General features: G+C 38.2%; 2 protein-coding genes across 3 annotated transcripts; one reads left to right on the top strand and one right to left on the bottom strand.

Annotated features, from left to right (window-relative positions):
- Positions 1-4576: 4576 nt before the first annotated feature.
- On the top strand, positions 4577-9191 carry LOC149013836 (uncharacterized). 2 transcript variants are annotated; one of them, XM_089159850.1, is made up of 4 exons: positions 4577-4789; positions 5752-5971; positions 7773-7852; positions 8024-9191. In XM_089159850.1, the coding sequence occupies exons 2-4, from the start codon at positions 5912-5914 to the stop codon at positions 8283-8285; spliced, it is 402 nt and encodes a 133-aa protein (XP_089015976.1). In that variant the 5' UTR covers positions 4577-4789; positions 5752-5911; the 3' UTR covers positions 8286-9191. The 2 variants fall into 2 exon arrangements, with proteins under 2 accessions (XP_089015976.1, XP_089015975.1); XM_089159849.1 differs by having other exon boundaries at positions 4577-5971.
- A 485-nt stretch (positions 9192-9676) lies between these two features.
- Positions 9677-17879, bottom strand: LOC149013835 (uncharacterized). The gene is made up of 8 exons (XM_089159064.1): positions 17342-17879; positions 16719-17229; positions 15432-15626; positions 14857-14930; positions 11596-13303; positions 11292-11458; positions 10972-11161; positions 9677-10863 (listed from the first exon to the last, which is right to left on the bottom strand). Exons 3-8 carry the CDS (start codon positions 15580-15582, stop codon positions 10274-10276), a joined length of 2880 nt encoding a protein of 959 aa, XP_089015190.1. The 5' UTR covers positions 15583-15626; positions 16719-17229; positions 17342-17879; the 3' UTR covers positions 9677-10273.
- Between the last annotated feature and the right edge of the window lie 1795 nt (positions 17880-19674).

The following is a 19674-nucleotide window of genomic DNA, read 5'->3' as shown; positions in this document are numbered from 1 at the left end:
ATTGGGTGACCCCACTCTAATCTTTGTCAAATCACGTGTGGATTTAAAGTGAAATTCAGTCCCTCGGCTTCAATTTATTACTACATAACTAGTTACGGTGTTTCCCAAAAACAAACGGTGTTTCTGCAATGAGAGGAAATTTGGACAGTCCCTCCCATTTGATTCTGAGTGATTGGAATGGTCTATTATACCCTTGCCCAAAAAATTGTCCTACGTGGATTTTTCTTCTTTCTTAGGTGGAATTTTGTAGATGTGCCATCCTCACACCTTAAATGTGCATCATCGCACCTCTTTATCATACATTAAAAATATGCCTACAAGGGACTTATTAGGAGTCTCACCTCTTTTTTTTTTTTTTTTTTTTTTTTTTTTTACAACTCAACAGTAGGTCTCTTCTTAATACATGGTGCATAGGTGTGAGGATTGGGAATGTAAATGGATAGTTAAAAATCTGAATTCGATTCATATTCATATCCATTTAAGAGCATCTAAATTCGATTTTTTCGAATTGGATGATCCGATTAATAATCGAATTTAAATTCGGATGTCCCAATTTTAAGTCATGTATTATCCAATTTAATTAGATATCTGACAGATGCTATCTGTATTTAATATCCCATTAAAATTTAATTTTGAAAAATACATCATTATCCCTTCATTAGTATTCATTAATAGTAACTAATTACATTCAACTACTAATAGTTACTCTATTCCAACTACATTCGGAGGATAAATAAATTTTTCGATAAGAATAGCATATACGAGTTAAGGAATCCTCCCTACAAAAATGGAGAAGCCAATGATTAGCTACATGCCAAATAGTCCGTAGGTCAACTGAGATGACTAACTTTATATATATATATATATATATATATTTTACCCACACCAAAGCGGCAAAAGAGAAAATTTATTAATGAGAAGACGAACCAACGGAACATATATACATAAAGACTGTAGCCAAGGAATGGAATTGTACCAGATAGTCTTGCCATCCAACGACTTGGCCATCCAGGCTAGGTGGTCAGCAACTAAGTTGTTCCACCTAGAAACATAAACAAAGGAGCATTGCAAAAAGCAGTGCCCAGACTCCAAAATATCATGTATAAGTGGTACAATATTCAATGGGGAGGGGGTGGAGGATCCTCATTAAGTAGGCGCACAACCTCAAAACAGTCAGTCTCAACAATTGCCGAGTCCACTCCTTCACCAAAAGTATATAGAATTGCCGTACGCATCGCCTGAGCTTCAGCCACGAGGGCTGAAGAAGCAATACTCAGTGTAGAAAGTGCAATACTAGGTGTTCCCAAGTGATTTCTCATGACAAAACCCAACCTTGAAAACACTAGTATGCTCGTCATATGCGGCATCCATGTTGATCTTATGGGCTTGTGGTGGCGGTGGAGTCCAAGTTAAAGGCATTGATGTACTTGTCTCAGTTGTCTACCCCAAATGGGACGAGGAATAAGCATCATGGTATTCCCGAGCCTAATGCCATGCTTGTTGACCCACCTCAATGGGATTCCATAGATGTCTTCTGAAGATTATATCATTCCTGGCAATCCAAATGAACCAACACGTATAAAGGCATGCCGATTGTACCATCAACTTCTTCTTTTCCGCTGTGGGTAGAGTAATGATATATTGGATCCATGCATATATTGTAATAGGTTGATTATCCCATTCTCTAAGGCCCAAGGGGTAGGAGAACCAAGCCACCTTAGCAAAATTGCATTGAAATAAAAGATGATCAGTAAACTCTATTACCTCACCACATCTGCAACAAGAGGTGTCAACTTTAAAATTTATTTTTGCCATCGCATGACCTGTGGCCAAACCATCGGCAAGTACTCTCCACATGAACTCTCGAACTTTAGGAATAACCGGACATCGCCAAATGAACTGCCAAGTATTTTTAGAGATGGATCTCCATGGGGCATGGTGGGAAGAAGATGGTTGTTGGCGACGCTGAGTGGTTGCTTCATCACATAAGTGTAAGTAAGTTGCTTTCACTGATATCAAACCTGTTGGTGAGCCAGCCCATATCAAATTATCATATATAGGAAAGAAATACAAATGAATCTTCCGAATGGCCTGGATATCCTCATCCCATAACCAGTGTCTGAGAGTCTGCATGTTCTAGACACGGTTCTCATGATCAATCAGTTGATCCACAGTGTTTAAAGTGCAGTCTAGTGGTCGTGCATGATGTAAGTGAAAGTCTAGAAAAGAGGGAATCCAACCATCCTCCCAAATTCTAATATCAGCACTTGATTCAACCTGCCACACTAAGTGCTTCTTAAGCTGAGTTAGCCCAATATAAATATTCTTCAAAGCCCACGAGTCGTGTGATCTAACTTGGGCTTGAAGAAATTGTCAATGTGGGAAATAGATGGCTTTATAAAAATTGGCCTAGAAAGAAGTTGGATGGTTCCACAATCTTGCATCAACTTTTGTTAGAAAGGTCCGATTTCGATGTTCCGAATTCTTATAGCCCAAGCCTCCTTGACATTTGGGCATACACAATCGGTCCCATGAAATCCAATGGGTTTTGTTCTTGTCTTATACACAACCCCAATAAAAGTTGGCCGATGATTTTCGAATGTGCTCATGAAGGGACTTGGGAAGTTTAAAGTGTGCACTAGCATATTGTGGAAGAGCAAACATCACATATTTAAGTAATGTATCCTTACCAGCATGAGATAACAGTTTTAGCTTCCACCCCACCGAGATGACTAACTATGACAAGGAATTAGCAACTATATTGGAGTTCCTTTAAATAAACTGAACAAACAACAATCATAGGGAGAGTTTTAGGATGACAATGTACTATCCTGACTCCACATTTATTGTGTACAAATAGAGGGAGAGGGAGAGAGGTACCTTGTGTACATTGTGGGCTGACATGGGTAGTGCTCCCAAATCAATATTGTGGGCCAAAATATGGGCACTTAGTGGGTTGATAGGTTGGGCCGTAGCCCACAATTTCACCAAAAAATAGGGTATAACATGTAATTTGGACTTTTATTTGGCTGCAGTCTGTTCCAACGGTTATAATTTGGTCATGTATTCAAAAACAAATTGGACGATTATAAGAGAAACTGCGGGGTATATATATAAATACAATTTTTTTTTAAATTTTTTTATATTTTTTTACATCTAAAGGTTTAAGTTCTTCAGAATCTACAAAATCAAGTCCATAAATCTACCCAACTCAATCCCCAAATTTCCTAAACCTTGTGTGCTCCTCTGCTCCGCCTCCTTCTCCAGCCATCGCTCGTCATTCCACCACCACTACCTGCAACCATATTGTGAGGTTTATTATTGGGTTTCTCTTCTTGTGCTTTATTCTTTGATGTTATGTTCATATGCTCTTTCCCCTCAATCGTGTTTTTATGAATTTGGCAAAGAAAGTGAAGATGATGCAATTAGAGATGTGAAGATCAAGGGTTACAGGGATTACGACTAAGGTTAAGGTGACATTAGTAGTAAGAGCATAATTAGAAGATGAATTGAGCAAACGAGAGAGAAGGTGAGCAAAGCGGCAAATAACTTCGAAGTGAATAAAGGGTCTTTAGATTTGGTAGTAGATGGATAAATTGGAAGGAGATGGAATCCTTTTGGAGGGATTGCATAGAAAAAACATTTCAATAGTAAGCGAACAACAAAGGGCCCATGTTGGGACTTGGTAACATAGCTAACTGAGGATGTTTTTGAGCCTTATCGGAATATGCCATTATATCTAGTGAAGCTATCGTGAATAGAGGACAATTTATTTATTTTGGGTAGTATAGGAGCTTATAAATTGAAGCACATAATTTCACTTGAGATGATCTCCCCAACTCAAATGAAGTCAGCTCAATTCCATCCACCTTTCAATTTGGGGACTAGCTTCTTTACAATACATTTGGAGAGCTCTCAACTATGCCCTCCCTACCTAATCATTCCTCATTAACTTCCATATTTCCGCCAATACTAGTTGCACCCTTTGTTGGAGTGGTTCAGAGGACATTTGGAAAGCCATATACTATGATGTATCTTCTAGATTGTTATCCCTTCCCCATCCCCCTGTTGCTGACAACCCCGCAATCAGGTTAATTGTTAGCTTATATATGGGATCTTAGTTGCACTATTATCCCCCTCTCTTGAGCATAGTTAAGGGTTAAAGAAGACGTGGATGTTTTACTCTGTATTGTTAGACACCTGCATAAAATTCAGATCATTCTCTTATATTCTAAAATCCAAACCCAATGAGAAAAAATGAAATGTAATCGGTTCATCTAACCTAATTGCCCAACTCCCCTCTTTTGTTCCCCCTGCGCTTCAAGAAAAGAAAAAAGAAAAGCAATAAGAGAGGAACTCGTAGAGAGGGTTGGTTGGAACTGGCGAAGGTTTGCAGGTGGCGGCGGTAGTAGAATGATGACGATGGCTGAGGAGGTGGAGTGGAGGAGCACATAGGGTTTTGTGAAATTTAGGGATTGACTTGGGTTGAGTTAAGGATTTAATTTTGTAAATTTTAAAAATCTAAACATTTTAGATGTAAAAATAAAATTTCATATATACATGTATACCTGTAGTTTCTCATACAATCGTCCAATTTGTTTTTGAATAAAGCCCTAACGGTTTGCAGCAAGCTACAGTAGCTGCCCAAATAAAAATCCATGTGATTTGCCCTTCGTTTTTTTGTTAGGTCAAGTTTGCAACACTGAAGATTGAATTGATTCGAGGGTTTCTCTTCTTCTTCCTCGCCTGTCAACCTTCTTCTTTCTGCCACCGTCAGTTTCTGTTGAAGGTATTCTTCGTTCACTATTTGCAATTTTATGCCCAGATCGATTGTTTGAGACTCTTATGCAAGGAACAATTTATCGGCGAATTGCCCAGTTCGATGCAGAGCGAAATAAAAAAAAGCATCGAAATCGAAATTACAACCTTTCGCCGGAAAATCGTGCAGAAAGCTAGAAGGTCCGTTTGCCGTTAAATCTTTTGATGTTCACCGTTTGGGATTCTTCTGTGGGAGAAGAGAAGAAGCCGTTTTAACACCCTGTGTGTGTCTGATCAAAGAAACCCGCAGAGACCGGAGAAGAAGGAGAAGTCCAAGTTCAGAAAGAAAAGTCTCTATCAGTGGCGGGTGGTGGTGGACGTTTCCACCACGCAGGCATCTCTCTATCTCTCTCTCCCCCTTTTCTCATTTTCTACCTCCTTTTTTCCCGCCCAAAAACTTTTCCTGCAATTCAGCTTTCTCTCTCTTTCTCTCTCACATCATCATCAACACCTGAGATAAGGAGAGAGAGTTAATGGATAATTAGGGTTAGCGACTTAGTTCGTGATGTAATATCTTTCTTATTTAAACCTTCCTGGTTCTCTATTCTCCCATTCCTCAGTCCTTCCTTATTTAGGGTTTCGTTATTCATTCATTCATTCTTCTTCTCTCTCTTTCATCTTCCTCTAAGGCCTCGGCATCTGATCCGTATACTTCAGATACAGTAATAGAAGAGAACTACCTCAGATCCGACAGACAGTGAGAAGACAGGAACAAATTTTCTTTGAAGCTCTGAGAAGCAACTGAAGATTAGCAGAACAAGTTGTTTGGTTTCCTATTTTTCCGGCGAAATCCAACCGAAATTTTTACACAATTTCGGCGAAAGTTCGCTGAGATTTCAGGGTTTCCTTGCTCTTATGTATCTTTTTTATGCTCGATTGTTTCGATTCTTCAATTATGTTTCTTGTCGGTTTTATATCTGGCACAACTTGTAGGAAGTGTTTTATGCGGCGAAGACTTCTTCAACAGCAAGTTGATAAGAAGGAAAGGAAACACGAAGGGTTTAACCGTTGAATATTGCTCGCCGGCTAAGGGCGCTCGAAAACGCAAGAAAAACTAAAGAAGGTTTCCGATCCGGAGTGAGCCGAAGGTACAATGGGCAAAGAGGCATCAGTTTGTCCGAAGTTGGTGACATTGAATAAAGCACTTCAATTGGTAAGAAATCCCCTTCCTTCAAGTTCTTCCAAGTTTTAGACCATCCCTCTGTCTTCTTATTTTTCTTTCAGTGAAATTTGATCCTGTCTTTTATTTTGGGAATCATTGAACAATTATAGTGGGTGTAGACGTTTAATGCCGTGCTGATGGCTGTAATGGAAGATTAAGTAGTAACTTAGTGTACTTCATCGGAGGAGAGTGTTTGCAGTGTACCGGCTATCTCATGACAATTTTTTTGCATAGGGATGGTATATTTAGAAGAAAAACCATGGTACTTCTGAATAAGTTATGATTAGGGCATGGTGAAATCGCTAGGTTTTTGGTGTGTAGTTGTTATGGTTACTTGTTAGAAACCAAAATTGAAGAAATATGTATAAAAAACCTATAAATTGGTGCAGGTAATGGTTAATCTTATTGGAAAAGATTGGATGGCCGAATTGTAGATCCGAAGAAAAATCCAAATAGTGGGTTAACAGGATCTCCTTCCAATAAATAATTACGAATCCAAATATGTTTAAATTTCAACAGTATGCACTACAAAGCTATTCTAGGGTTAATGATGTCCTTTAAAAGTCGGACCTTTTCTTTTAATCACCAGACTATTGGACATGTCTCATGCCCTGAAGTCTGTCATACGGTTAAAGAAGACAAACTATCTTGGATAGCACTAAATCATAGAATATTTGCGAAGTCCCACAAATTATTTAGTTCATGGTTTAGATTTTGTGATGTTTGGTGGAAGAAGATAATGAAATGGAGAATTTTATTTTCCTTTAAGGTATGGGGCTGGTAGTGGACTAAGTTAATAAAGTTTTTTTTTTTTCTTTTTCTTTTTTCAGTATGGGTGCATTAGACCGGCTTTGTAGTATTTCTAGACAGTATGTGATTCCCAGCCCCAGCTTCCACTGGGACGTGATGGATTAAATTGTTCCATGAAGAGCGGGTTTGTACTTGGGCTTGGTGTTGGAGAACATTCATATTATAATTTATTTGATTCCAGGATGGACTATCCTTAAACCTTAATGCTTGCATTTCATGCCTTATGGTGTACCTTTGTCATCCTTGATTGTGATTATGCCTTGGAGGTGCAAGCAGGTTTCTTTTGGTTGATGGGTGTGCGTAGATAACATTGAAGTAGGCATAGAAGTGCAATCTGAGCCAGGGTGAGTGCAATTTGGAAACTTTGGCTGCATTGAAATGGTTCACGGGGAGGAAGAAATCAACAATATTTGAGGCTTTAATAAACTAACTAGCTGCTTTGAAATGGTTCATGGGGAGGAAGAAATCAACAATATATGAGGCTTGAATAAACTAACTATATGATGGATTGCAAAGTTGAATAACATCCTATATTGGGTTGCAACTCTAAAATAATCCTAATGGCAGTTCTTTTTCTTTATATTCTTTTATGCAATATAATTGATGTATTGGTGCCTCAACTCATGAATGATTCCATTGTTTGTGTTGCTTGTGGGGTATAGTAAAACCACTGGCTCTAAGGGTGTGATAAAAAAGGTTTCAGGTACATGGGTGAAGCTAGCTGAGGATGCATCCAATTTTTTTGCTAACTGTTGTTGAGGTGTATACTGTTTATTGTTTTTGTCACACCCACTGCCCTTGCCTTCACGCGAGCATTGTGGCTACCAAGCTACATGGTCCCTTATAATAGAATATGTACTATCCAGTGTACGAGGCTTCTGCCACTGCTCGGTCCGTGGACATCCATAATGTATAAAACCCTTAACCATATTTTTTTAACAATGTTTCTTTTTTGCTTATGTTGCCTTCGATTTCTACGCAGGCTGAGTCATGGGTTAATGACATGAGTGGATCAACTGTGGATGAGTCAACTGAAATAGAATTTAAGGACCGACCTAAAAGGTTGATCCTTCCCCCCCACGTTCTCTCTCTTTCTCTCCACACCCCCATTTTCCTCGAATACTATGTTTGTGTTCTCTTTTTGTTTGTTGGTGCGTTCATCTAGATTTACTTGTTTTATTTCGATTACTTGTTTTGTTTCTTATAAGGGTATCTTCCCATCTCCCTGTGTAGGTTAGGACTTGGGGCAAAAGTAATACATCAGACAAAACGTAGAGAGTTAATTGATCCTATTGAAAAAAAATTGCGTGCTGAGTTGTATGCTGACAAAAGGAAAGCTGCTAAAGACGTAGAAGAATCCAATCCATGTGAGAAAAATGATATACTTAGTGAAGATGATAGCGATGATGAGGATTCAGAGAGCAGAACCAATGCTTTCCCGAAGAAGAGATCGATTCTTCCTGCCTCTTCCTTGCATGCAAAAAGGAGAAAGTAACATGCATACTTCTCAGATGCTTTTCTAGTTTTCCAATTTGTTCTTTGGTTCCTAAGTCTTCTGGGTAGTACTGTTTTGTACAAATGATGTTTCTTGGGTGATGTTTGAGCTATCTTGCTGAGAAATTTCCTGAATTTGTACTAGAATGGAATTTTGCAAGGGCGTAGTTTTGTTTTTGGATTTGTTATCATGTAAAAATAGTGAAAAAGGCTCTAAAGCAAGTTAGTATTATTATTTTTTAAAACAGTGTCTACTTGAATGCTCCTTTGTGTTAGTTTTGTTTTTCTGTTCTCTAGAAAAGAGACGCAGAAATCCAAGGTGTGACTGTGTGAGAGGTGTGACTGTGTGAGAATGTGAAAGGGTTGGTTTTGGCTCAAGGTGAAAAGAACAGTAAGTTCGTCCACTTAACATGACTAACTGTCATGCTGAGAAAAAGAATAAGAAAATTTTGATTCCCCTGTCCACAAAGCAGGGGATCTCTGCCTTGGCTACAAATCTCCTTGTTTTTTTCTCGAGGTATTGTCCACAAAACTTTAAATCTGTAGATTCAATCCTCCGATTACTAGCGTCAGTGTAGTTGAAATGTTGTGTCTCATTCTTGATTTTAGGAAACTCTGTTACAGATTACATGATTAATTGAGCATATGTTCAGATATATGGCTTCCATCTGGTTTGGTGTATGGGAGTTTTAAAGTAATACTGAAAAATAAGCCATACTGGTTTAGCCAAATGGCAGATTTGACTGAACTATGGAACAAAATACGGTATCCAAATAGCTCACTAAAATTTCATATGCCAATGTGGAAAAGTATGATCCATGAACTATGTCAAGGTATCTTGAGGGTGAGATTCAACTCCCCATGATAGTGGAGCCCTTTATCCAAGATATTTGTTATTTAATGGATAATTTTCAGCATTATATCCCTACCTTTATACCTAGGAGTTCTAATGTAATTGCAGATTTCTTAGTCATGAAGGTCCTTTTGGTTTTGGGTTCGAAAGAATGGCCGATTTCTACTGGGTGGTTGGTGGAGTTATGTTTCTCCCCACCCCTTGTCCGCTTTGAATAAAATTGTTGTTTACCCAAAAAAAAAAAAAAAAAACTGAAAGTGTGATGGGCTCCTGCAGATCCCACTATTCTGTTCCACGTTCGCAGAGGGAAGAGATGTTACTGCCGCATTGAGATCCTATACCAAAGTAGGCACCTTACTACTATTGCTTAAGGTTCATGCTCTGGTAAATCGGCAAAATAATACAACACATAAGCTAAGGAAACTCAAATTACATGAGACAAATACAAAGCTTTGGAAGCATAATTTTCTTTCATTCTACAAGCCAAGGAAACTCAAATTACATGAGACATACAAACTTTGGAGGCAAAATTTTCTTTCATTCTACTGACTAATTACAGTATAATATTTTCTTTAACTTGTTAATCAAATAACAGCTTCACGGAAGATTGAATAATACTTAATGATAATAATGAATAACACAAATGATCAGTAGAAACAAGTGACTAAAATCAATCCCTCAAACAAAAAAACTGCACATATCTCAACCTGGATCTCTCTCTCTCTCTTTATCATGATATAGAATCACTCCTCACTCAATCAGTTGTTTGGCTAACTTGAGTCTGAACAGCCAGGGGAGGAAAAAAAAATATGGAGAGCTCTCCATATGAAATCTCCACTGGTTGATTCTTGTGATCACCAGATCACTCTCATTTTGACCAGGTAAGAGCCATTGTTTTACAATCATGTAGAATCCATTCTGAGGCAACACCATTGCCTGTTCTGTTATTTTTCTTCGCCGAGTGTTGAAGCCTCTTGTCTTGATGGAGTGTGTCATGCATCCATTGCTTTGGCCATGTGCAATAGGTGCAAGTTGACAGAACCCGAAACGTATCTGTTTCAGAAGCTGCAACTGTCATTATTTTCTTTTCTCAACCAGCCTGAAATCTGGAAAAACTATAGCATAGCATCACAACTTCATGTACACAGTTCATCTATTGTTTCTTCAGTCAATTCTTCCAGGATGATATCCCCCAGATCATTGCTAATGAGCTCAAAATCTAATCTGAGGTCCATGCACTTTCCTTTTTCCATGTCCTTCTCCAAAATCTGGCCCATTGCTAGTGGATGGTTTTGTGGAAGAAGATGACTATCAATGCCTTCCCATACCTCACGAATGAGATTTTCCCCCACTGGAACGGGCCTGATGTTTGGTTTTCCAAATGATACCCAAGGGGAGCAAGCAAAATAGCGCTCATATACCTCCACAAGAACTTCATTGATGAAATCAAAGAGATGCTTCTGATCACTAAAAAGTTGACCCGACGAAACTTCCACTTCATCAAACATATAAGGGTCAAGTAGCTGATTTGTATATTCTGACCTCCCCATGAACTCATCCCAACTGCTGAAGCCAGACATTCTTAGTACTGCCGTTACATATTCAAAGCTGGCTTTTTTGTCCTTCATACAACTTATATAGATTTCAGGATCTGGACTTTCTGATACCATGGCTGAAGAGTCATACTCCAAGGGACTGATCTGTAGTGGTTGAATTGGTGATTCAACTGTAAATGTTATTGAACAAATTAGTGCTAAAGCAGGACCAACATAAAATATATAGTGCAAAATGACAAAAGAGATGTGATTGGCATGTTTCTTAGTAGGAACCCTACCTGACTTGGATATAGTGCTATCAGGGCTGGTAGCATCTTCGTGGATGAATGGCTCAAGAACAGACACTGGACTTGGTTGTTCAGGTTTGTCAGTTATGCCATCTGGATCTACAATTTTGTGGATAATTACAGAACTTGGTGAGGATGGGCCTGAAGATGAAAATGATGACTGATTCTCTTCAGGTGAGTCCTGTGAATCAAAAAAGAAGTGGTTTGACTGAACGTGTTAGTAAGACACAACCACTTAGAACAACATCCATGAAACACATCAGTTGATAGCTACAATTGATCTATAAATCCTCATATAAACAGATAATTACCAGCCTTGAGCATTCAGAAGTTTCTTCTTCCTCAAACAATTTGGCTGTATTTGTGCATTGGTTGGTTGTGTCGAGAGCTGTAATGCAATCTGGCTCATCACACATTTCCAAGGGGATGTACTCCTCTGGGTTCTCAACATTTATTGTTTCAACAGAATTAATACCACCTACAGAAATTTAAGAAATGGAAAATGTCAAACCAAGGTAGAAAGTACACACACACACAAATAAAAATAAAAAGAAGGAAGAAAAGAAGAACATAATAATCTTTTTATTGTACATAGAATGGAAAATAGAGCTTCACCTTCTGGGTTGAACTCCTTGGCAGAACAAATGCTTCCCTGTACTTCGCTGTCAAGAGAAGGGTTTTTTGAGATATTTGAATTTGAGTCAGGGACTTGCAGTTTGCTATCGGCTGTGTTGCGAACATTGTATAGTGGAGTCTCTATACTCTGCCCCAGTGAGATTGAGTTGCCAGAATCATTGCCTTCTTTGAGCTGCCACACATTCTTATTGATCATCTGGGCATTGTCTTGAGGCTGAAATCTGATCTCTGTAGTTGAAGAGCCAGGTTCGCTGTCCTTTCCCGAACTGAATATAGGGGACACATTGTATTCAGGCAGTGAAAGTAAACCCCCTAAGGTCTTTGGGATCTGTCTACTGGACAAATCGTCTTCCTTTCCCGTGCTGACCATATCAGATAGATGTTTTATAGCCTCAACATAGATGCTAGACTCAACTTGTTTGAAACTTTCAACATTTCTCATGGTGATGTTTTGGCCATCAACATTGGCTGCAGCATCTTCAGGTACAGTGATCGGTTCATGGTCCTTCATCAGACTTGGCTCAAGGTCTTTTGACCAACTTTCTTTGGTAGAAGCATCGGTCATTCTTCCAATTTGGAAATTGCGTTCTTTAGGTGAACCATTTTTAGTGACCTCTTCATTAATCTCTTTATCAGCATCTGATTTTGGATGCTCGTGAGGTATTCTGTGTAATATAGGAGGCCAGCGCTGCTCCTTCTTATTTTCACCCATGACATGTTTCAGCTTCTTTCCAAATACTGCAAAAGAAAAATGGGAGGTGTTTCTCACCCTTGTTTCTTCAGCTTTTAAGCAAGATATGGCTTCAGTTCCAGATTTTTGCTTCTCTTCTGGTCTGGGCTTCAATAAGACTATATCGTTCGAGGCCTGAGGATTGTTGATTCCCTCTGACGGCTTTGTTTTCTGAGATTTAATCTTTCTCCTGAAAAAAGCATGCACATTTTGTTTCTGTGACTTTTTTTCACTGACAACCTTTTCACATTCCCTGGAGTTACCCATTTTCTCTTTGAGAGAAAGTTTAGGCCGTCCAGTCTCTGCTTGATCATGCCTTAGATCTTCAATATGCTTCATTAACAGAGAGTTTGGATCTTGTAGGAGTTTCAAAAACAGATCCTTGTTTGAGTTCAACATCTCTAAAGCATCCATGAATAGTTTGGACTGGTGACCTCTGGACTGTTGTTCTGCTTCAATGAACTTCTGATTTAAAAATGACTCAGTTGCTTCACTCAGTTTTACTGGAATATTAGGACTCTGAATCTGCATATTAATCTTATCAAGATGGATATCGCCCACTAAACTAGAGCTTCCTTGTACATCACTAGACCCTCCTACATTCTCATGGTGCAGATGTGCTTGTTGAGCATCCTGAAGCTGATTACAGATCTCTTCCATTACTGCAACCAGACTGAATTTATTTGAAGATGTATCCTCTGAATTTAGAATATCATGAGGTTCTTGAAATTTCAAGCTTGCAGAATCTTTAGAATTGGTTCCACTGAAGACCTCGGTTGCCTGTTTATGGTTCTTGCCCAAGTAGCTTCCATTTTTCAAATCAGACTGTGTCTCTTTCATTGCAACATCTCCTATCTGCTCTTTTGGTTTCTGCTCATTTGACATCTCTTCTTCCATGAGTTTTTTCACACTAGTCTTAGCACCATCAACCTTTTGAATTTTTCTTTTGTCACCATCCTGAGACATTTGAAGTTGAAAGTACTGAGTAACATATAATGATAGTATATATATATGAGTGATGTTCTAGGCTACATTCCAAGATGCAAAGTGACTTTATGCCTAAAAATTTCAACCCCAAGTAACAATTTTGTATGAAATTTGAAGCCTAGCTATGTATAACTGTTTTAATCAATAAGTAGACTATCTTTGACTATTATGCACAGAATGAGAGGTCTTTTAGGCAGGCTATTCTTGCAGGCCATTGATTGATTTACTTGTTATAACCATGCCTTTTTAGTATTTCTCTTGGAGGGTCAGTGTATGCGTTGGGGAGGGGGGGGGGTGGTCTCTCATACTTTCTAGATGGAAAAATGTAAGCTGGCACTATGAGAGGGTGAAATGTTGGATTATTTGGTTTCCAGGACAAGTTGAATTAATTATAGAGAGCAGCATATCCACACCTAGTTATCCACCAAAAAATTCCTGTGGGTTTAGTCACAACTTAGATGGGTTGTAAAAAAATCATGTTTGTGTTAGATCTCCCATCTTCTAGAGCTGGCAATCTAATTATCTATGAACTGCTTATCTCCTCCTAAATATAAAATTAATTTTTTTTAGTTGATTGAAAGAGAAAATGGTAGTTGTAAGAACTTAAGTGTTGTTTCTAATCAAACCGAGTAATCAGAATTGAACAAGTGCTTGAAAATTAAGGCTCCATCCAGTTGGATGGCGAATATACATTTTTCTGGTTTACCAAAAACGATTCTATAACCAACATTAAAACTTCTGGTGAACTATATTTACTTCACTTTTTACCCAAATTAGATTTTAGTAGGAAAGTATCACAACGTAGAAACTTCATTTATGCTACTTATTTTTCTTAAAAATGTTTGACACTTCATTTCATTGTTTTACAGAAAACCAGATGGAGCCTTTAGGCACCGTTTGTTTGCAAAGATGGGGTGGGAAAAATAAACATGTAGGCCCAATATGTAATTGGGTGGGAGAACAGGAAAGGAAAGGATTTTGTGGCAAAGTTTCTCAAGTGGATCCTACTATGTTGTTTTCCACACTTTTCCACAAAATCCCCACCTATTTTATGGGGTTTTAAAAAGGGATTGGGGGGGGGGGGGGGGAAGTTAGCATGCCACCTCAGCAGACAAGCTTCCTTAAATTTAAGGAAGCTTGTTTGCCAATTTTCCCAACCCAGTGAACCAAATAAGCCACACTTTGGGATTTCATGAAAGGTTTGCTTTTTCAAACCCCCCTCCCCCTTTTTTCCCCACCCCATTTTAGATCTAGCAAACAAACAGTGCCTTAGTGATGGGTTTCAAATAGTAATTGGTATGTTGGATTAACTAAGATCCTTGTGGGGCTAATCAACTGACTGATTTACTGGGAAAGACAGTGGAGAAAGGACTGTGTTGCATTTACCGGTCTCAAAATTGTTACCTAGTTCCATGACTTTTGTCGTTGATAAAACATAGTTACTTGTCAAAGAAAAGAAGGGATAATGCATGATATTACTTTGGATGCTGAACAAAGGATTCAAAGTAAGCATGGAATATCACCTGACTTAAATCACTGCTCTGACTCATTGCATCTGAATTGGTCAGCAAATTACGTCTATTCTTTAGATCACCTCCTGCAGAAGAAAAGTAAACAAACTCCAGATGAGGATTAAAAAGTTCTTAAGATATTTAAAAAAGAAGAGATCACAAGGGCTAGATATGGAAATATGACTCTGACTAATCTAACTGTTAGGACATTAATCGGTAGTCATTCTTGGTGTTTTAAACTTTAAAGATGCAATTCTCTATCAGTAACAAAGTAGAGGATCAGATTTATGTGTTGTATTATTTATTTTGCAATGCTTCCTTTCCATTCTTTCTGGACCATACTATCCAACTCACTGTTAATAGCGACAACTACTTGCACAAATAAATGTGTAGATCACAATTCCAAATTCATCAGAAGACCAAGTCCTCTGAAAGCAATTAGTCAGTTACATAAACTAGGGTGGGTGGGAAAAGAGATCTATGAAATCATCTTAGTGACATTATATGTAATAGTGAACCCATAATGGTTATATAAATCTTGGACGTAGCAAACTGAAAATAAAAAAGATGAAAGAAAAAGAACTTACTGAAGGTACGTCTGTTCCCATATTTTTTATTTGAAAGTAGTTTCTGGGTAGAACGACCCTGGCGGAAGTCAAACATACCGATCAACCCGGACATACAGTTTGACTGGTCTTCCACACCATGTATGGTGTGTTTCTTGGAGTTCTTTCCCATACTGAAAGATTCAACCCTGAATCTTATAGAAGGCCAAATCAGACCTGAAAATAATGCGATGGAGAAAAAGATTAAAACACCAGACTTAGAAAAAGACAAAGCTCAGAAAAGTCAGTTTGGGGAACAAACATTTCTTAAATAAGAAGACACATATCAGGCTATACTGATTTAGATAATATAAAAATGAGAAAGGGAAAAAAACTCACACAAGGATAGTCATCCATAACCAAAACACTCGAAAAAGAGTAGTGCATATCATAATTCATCACTTTTTGGTAATGGGAAATTAGAACTAGAAATTGAATATCAAGAAATCAATATCTGTATTATCATAAACCAGAACACAACAAGCAACTTTACTCCATCAGTCATTCATTCATTAGGCTGTCAATATCAATTGAATCACATAAACATGAATCCCAATATGATTTTTTAATTTGAATATACAACATCATTATCTTTTCTAAGAAACAAGCACGCTACACTCCTGATGTGTAGGAGATGAAGTTCAGTCCAATAATTAGTCTGTTCGTTAATTTCACCAAAGAGACCATTTCATAGGAAATGGACATTCTCATTCACTAAGGTAGCTGCTTATGAAACCATATTGCAAAAAAAAAGGTTAGGAGGGAAGGCAAAGAAACCTCAACATTTTTTAGATAAAAAGTTAAAAGCCCAAAATACAGTAAAGAAGCAGAGCAGTTGGTCATGAATTACGCAGGAGATAACTGAACATGAAATCAATGGAGGAACAGTGAATTTCACACACAACCACATATGCCCTTTCTCCACTTGCTGTTTCATTTATGATGCGCAGAGGTTTTGTTCTTTACCCTGCTGATTCTTTCTAGTAAACTATTCTTTTTTTATATTATTATTATTGTAAAAATAAAAGAAAATAACTAAACAAGCTATATACCTTGACACATTTTGTTACTCTTTTGGAACAAGACGAGAACCAGTTCACCAGAATAAACATCATACTGGACTCAAGTTGAGTACCCTGGGTGTGATGAACGAGCAAATTTTGGTAGAAACAAAGAATCTGTAATATAACCCCCCTTCTAACATATTCTTATTCAGTGTGTTCGTCTCTATGTGGGCAAAATAACAAAAAGAAGAGAAAAGCAGCATACCTGAACTTATGAACGTTGATTTCAAGCGGAAAATATCTAGGAAAGGAGCTGGGAACTAAATCCCGATCTTCCAAGCTAAGGATCTTGCTGCTTTGGTTTAAAGGAATCAAAAGAATTTGCCTACCACGTTTTCAGATTTTAATGACGCGTTATCCAGCTAAGAAGCTCGTGAAGCTTTTGCGATAACACCTTGCGCCAACTGAAACAATATTAGCCAATTAAAGCTCCCAGCAATTCTGAGTGAGGATCATAAATGGGGAATAACTACTTCCAGCTTCTAGGATCATAGGTGAGGAGATAGCTGAAGACCTTATCTCTGAACATGATTGGATTTTAGAGGACTTCCAAATTCAAGATTGCCTGTCACTGCTATTTGCAGATTTCGATTATTATCAAATAGATTCCGCCAGAAAAACGATCCTTATTTAATCGAAATCACCACGTCTTCTTTTCTTTTCTTTTCTTGAAGAATCCGTCCTGAGCAAACTCATAAGAAGCATTGATCATCCGCCTTCAGCCACAATGAAGAACTCCAAATCAATCCAAAGTCCCAATTCTCAATCTTCCTTAAATGTCAAATCTATAACAATGTTGATAGAAGACTCGGGATTCAAAAAGCTTACCTCTTTCTTGAATAATTGTCGAAGAGAACTCAATTCCAATATTCAGCAATAAAAATTGAGACACCTTCAACACATAAGTCTCCCTTCTTTTTCTGGAACTATAAAACCCAATTCCAGCTTTTCATTATTCTCTTCGTAGATTGCTTCACCGCCCAAAAAGTGAAGAAGTTTAATCGTAGCACGCCAAAGAAACCTTTTCCCCAGAATCGGGTCGAGGAAGAGAAGTTTGGAAATTCATGTAGCAGCCGTTAAAGGCAAACAAAAGCGGAAAAAAGCCATAGGCGGTGTATGAAGAAGACTAAAAGTAACAAATGCGATGAGAAGAAGAAAAAGTGAAGAGAAGAACTGAAACCTGAGAATGGTTTAGCTTTATGAGATTGCATAGTGGAAAAATTCCACACTAACCCACAATAAAGTTTTCGTGTCAAGAAAAACGTTAGGTCTTTTTCCATTTTCTCCTCTCTGCAATTCCACTTTCAACGATCATCATCGATTTCAATACCCATCTTTCCCTATCTGTCTCTCTCTGGTTCGTTCTTCTTCATTGGAAGAGAAAAAATAAAGAAAGGAAGACTGAAAGAGAAATATATAGACGAGTGGATACGACTGAAGTGAGGGATGGAACATGTAAGGGGCAAATCTGTAAATACATCCTTTTCTTTTTGTTGTTTGTATTGGGAAAAGAAAGAGAAGTCAAATTTCCGTTTCCTACGTGGCATCTTCTTTTGCGCACTGGTTTCTGTTTCCTTTGTTTTTTGCAATTGTGTTGTGTTGACTTATTATAATCGGGAAATTCCTGAGCGTATCGCAGAGTTGGAAGTGGGACCCCATCTGTGCTTCATATCCATCAAAATGGAATCATAGTGTAAATTTGTTTATCCTTCCCTGTCTCATATTTATCTACTATACATTACGGGTGGGGTCCACTGGATATCACATCTCGACGGAGAAGTGAGGAAAACATAAATCTCTATCCTAGGTGTAGAAAATTCAAACTCTAAATTTAGGTGAATGAAAAATCTCTTTTCCCATCCCCTTTGTATAAATAATAGGGCTCATGGATTTGTTTCAAGCACCACCGGTGGTGTGGTCTAGTGGTCCCAAGTTCACTTGCAAGTGGTTTGGTAAATCTCATGTCTCAGGTTCGAATCCCCTCTGCTCCTCTGTTTCTTGCATTGGACAATTGTGTGTTCTTTGGCCTGGGCATGAGTGCTACCGGCTTCTGTAGACTATACTAGGCCTCCGGTGGGGACTAATGCTTGCATAGGTCTCACTCGATAAAAAGTCCGAACATTGCTTAGGGGGGGCGCTAAGTCGCCACTATTGTATTCCCTCTTTTTCTTTACCCAAAAAAAAAAAAAAAAATTTGTTGCAAGGCATGATGCATGCCCCTCAAGTATTACAATTTCCCCCCCCTTATATTGGTTTGATCGTCACAAGATGGATATGAGAACTGGTCCCAATCAAGAATTAAAAAAAGGTATGAAAATAAATTGTTAGGTTTTCTAGATTGATGAACTATGAAAATTTTAAGTTGTGTTTTCATTCACCTAATGTTGGACCCGAATTCTTTCAGAGTATATAATTTCTTCTTCTTTATATTTTAAAGTAAATAAGTATACAATAACCATCGGGAGTGACAAAAGTAATTTAACAATTTCAAACTCACTCTCATGCGGTTTAATAAATCACCACTACTGCATTCATTACCAAAAAAACCAAAATGGGCATACAATTTTCACATGAATGAATTGATGAGAAAGACAACCTGATAATATGTAGAATCTGTCACATTTAGTTCTCCACCTGTCCAGCATTTAGCATGAAGGAGATTGTTTAGGCATCACAGCTCAATCTTTTCCTGGACATTGGACCCCACATGCTGAAAAAGAATGGGTTATGGTCACAACCGCTTGTGCCATTGGCTAACCAAAAGAATTGGCTAATATGATGATAACCCCTCAAATCATAGTAATTTATGTTGAGTCCGGATCACCGACCCCGACGCGGAGCACAAAGTGCTCCTCGACGCTTCCTGACCACATATATCAGTGGGGCCCACGATAATAAACACTTTTTGAAAAAAAATAAAAAAAAAACTTTTTCAACACCAGTGGGCCCCACTGATATATGTGGTCAGGAAGCCATGGGGGAGCACTCTGTGCTCCCCCGACGGAGAGAAGATCCGAATTCATTTATGTTAACCATAAAAAAAGAAGCAATCATAGGGGGTGGTATATTAATACTGATATGACTTTACCTAGGGGTTTTGTTTTTCTAATTCTATTATAGGTGACAATAGATATGAATTTTTTGTGGCAAGAGTTTCTTTG

Source organism: Hakea prostrata, chromosome 6, assembly GCF_041222555.1.
Source record: "Hakea prostrata isolate BN-2017 chromosome 6, UWA_Hpros_2, whole genome shotgun sequence".
Taxonomy (NCBI): domain Eukaryota; kingdom Viridiplantae; phylum Streptophyta; class Magnoliopsida; order Proteales; family Proteaceae; genus Hakea; species Hakea prostrata.
Note: the sequence above shows the minus strand (reverse complement) of the source record. Positions and strands in the feature narration are given on the sequence as shown.

Coding starts and splice junctions, on each gene's coding strand:
- LOC149013836 (XM_089159850.1), top strand. CDS start 5,912: ATGGGCAAAGAGGCATCAGTTTGTCCGAAGTTGGTGACATTGAATAAA. Junction 5,972..7,772: donor TGAATAAAGCACTTCAATTG/GTAAGAAATCCC, acceptor ATTTCTACGCAG/GCTGAGTCATGGGTTAATGA. Junction 7,853..8,023: donor TTTAAGGACCGACCTAAAAG/GTTGATCCTTCC, acceptor CTCCCTGTGTAG/GTTAGGACTTGGGGCAAAAG.
- LOC149013835 (XM_089159064.1), bottom strand. CDS start 15,582: ATGGGAAAGAACTCCAAGAAACACACCATACATGGTGTGGAAGACCAG. Junction 11,162..11,291: donor CTTCTGAATGCTCAAGGCTG/GTAATTATCTGT, acceptor TTTGATTCACAG/GACTCACCTGAAGAGAATCA. Junction 10,864..10,971: donor TAGCACTATATCCAAGTCAG/GTAGGGTTCCTA, acceptor TAACATTTACAG/TTGAATCACCAATTCAACCA.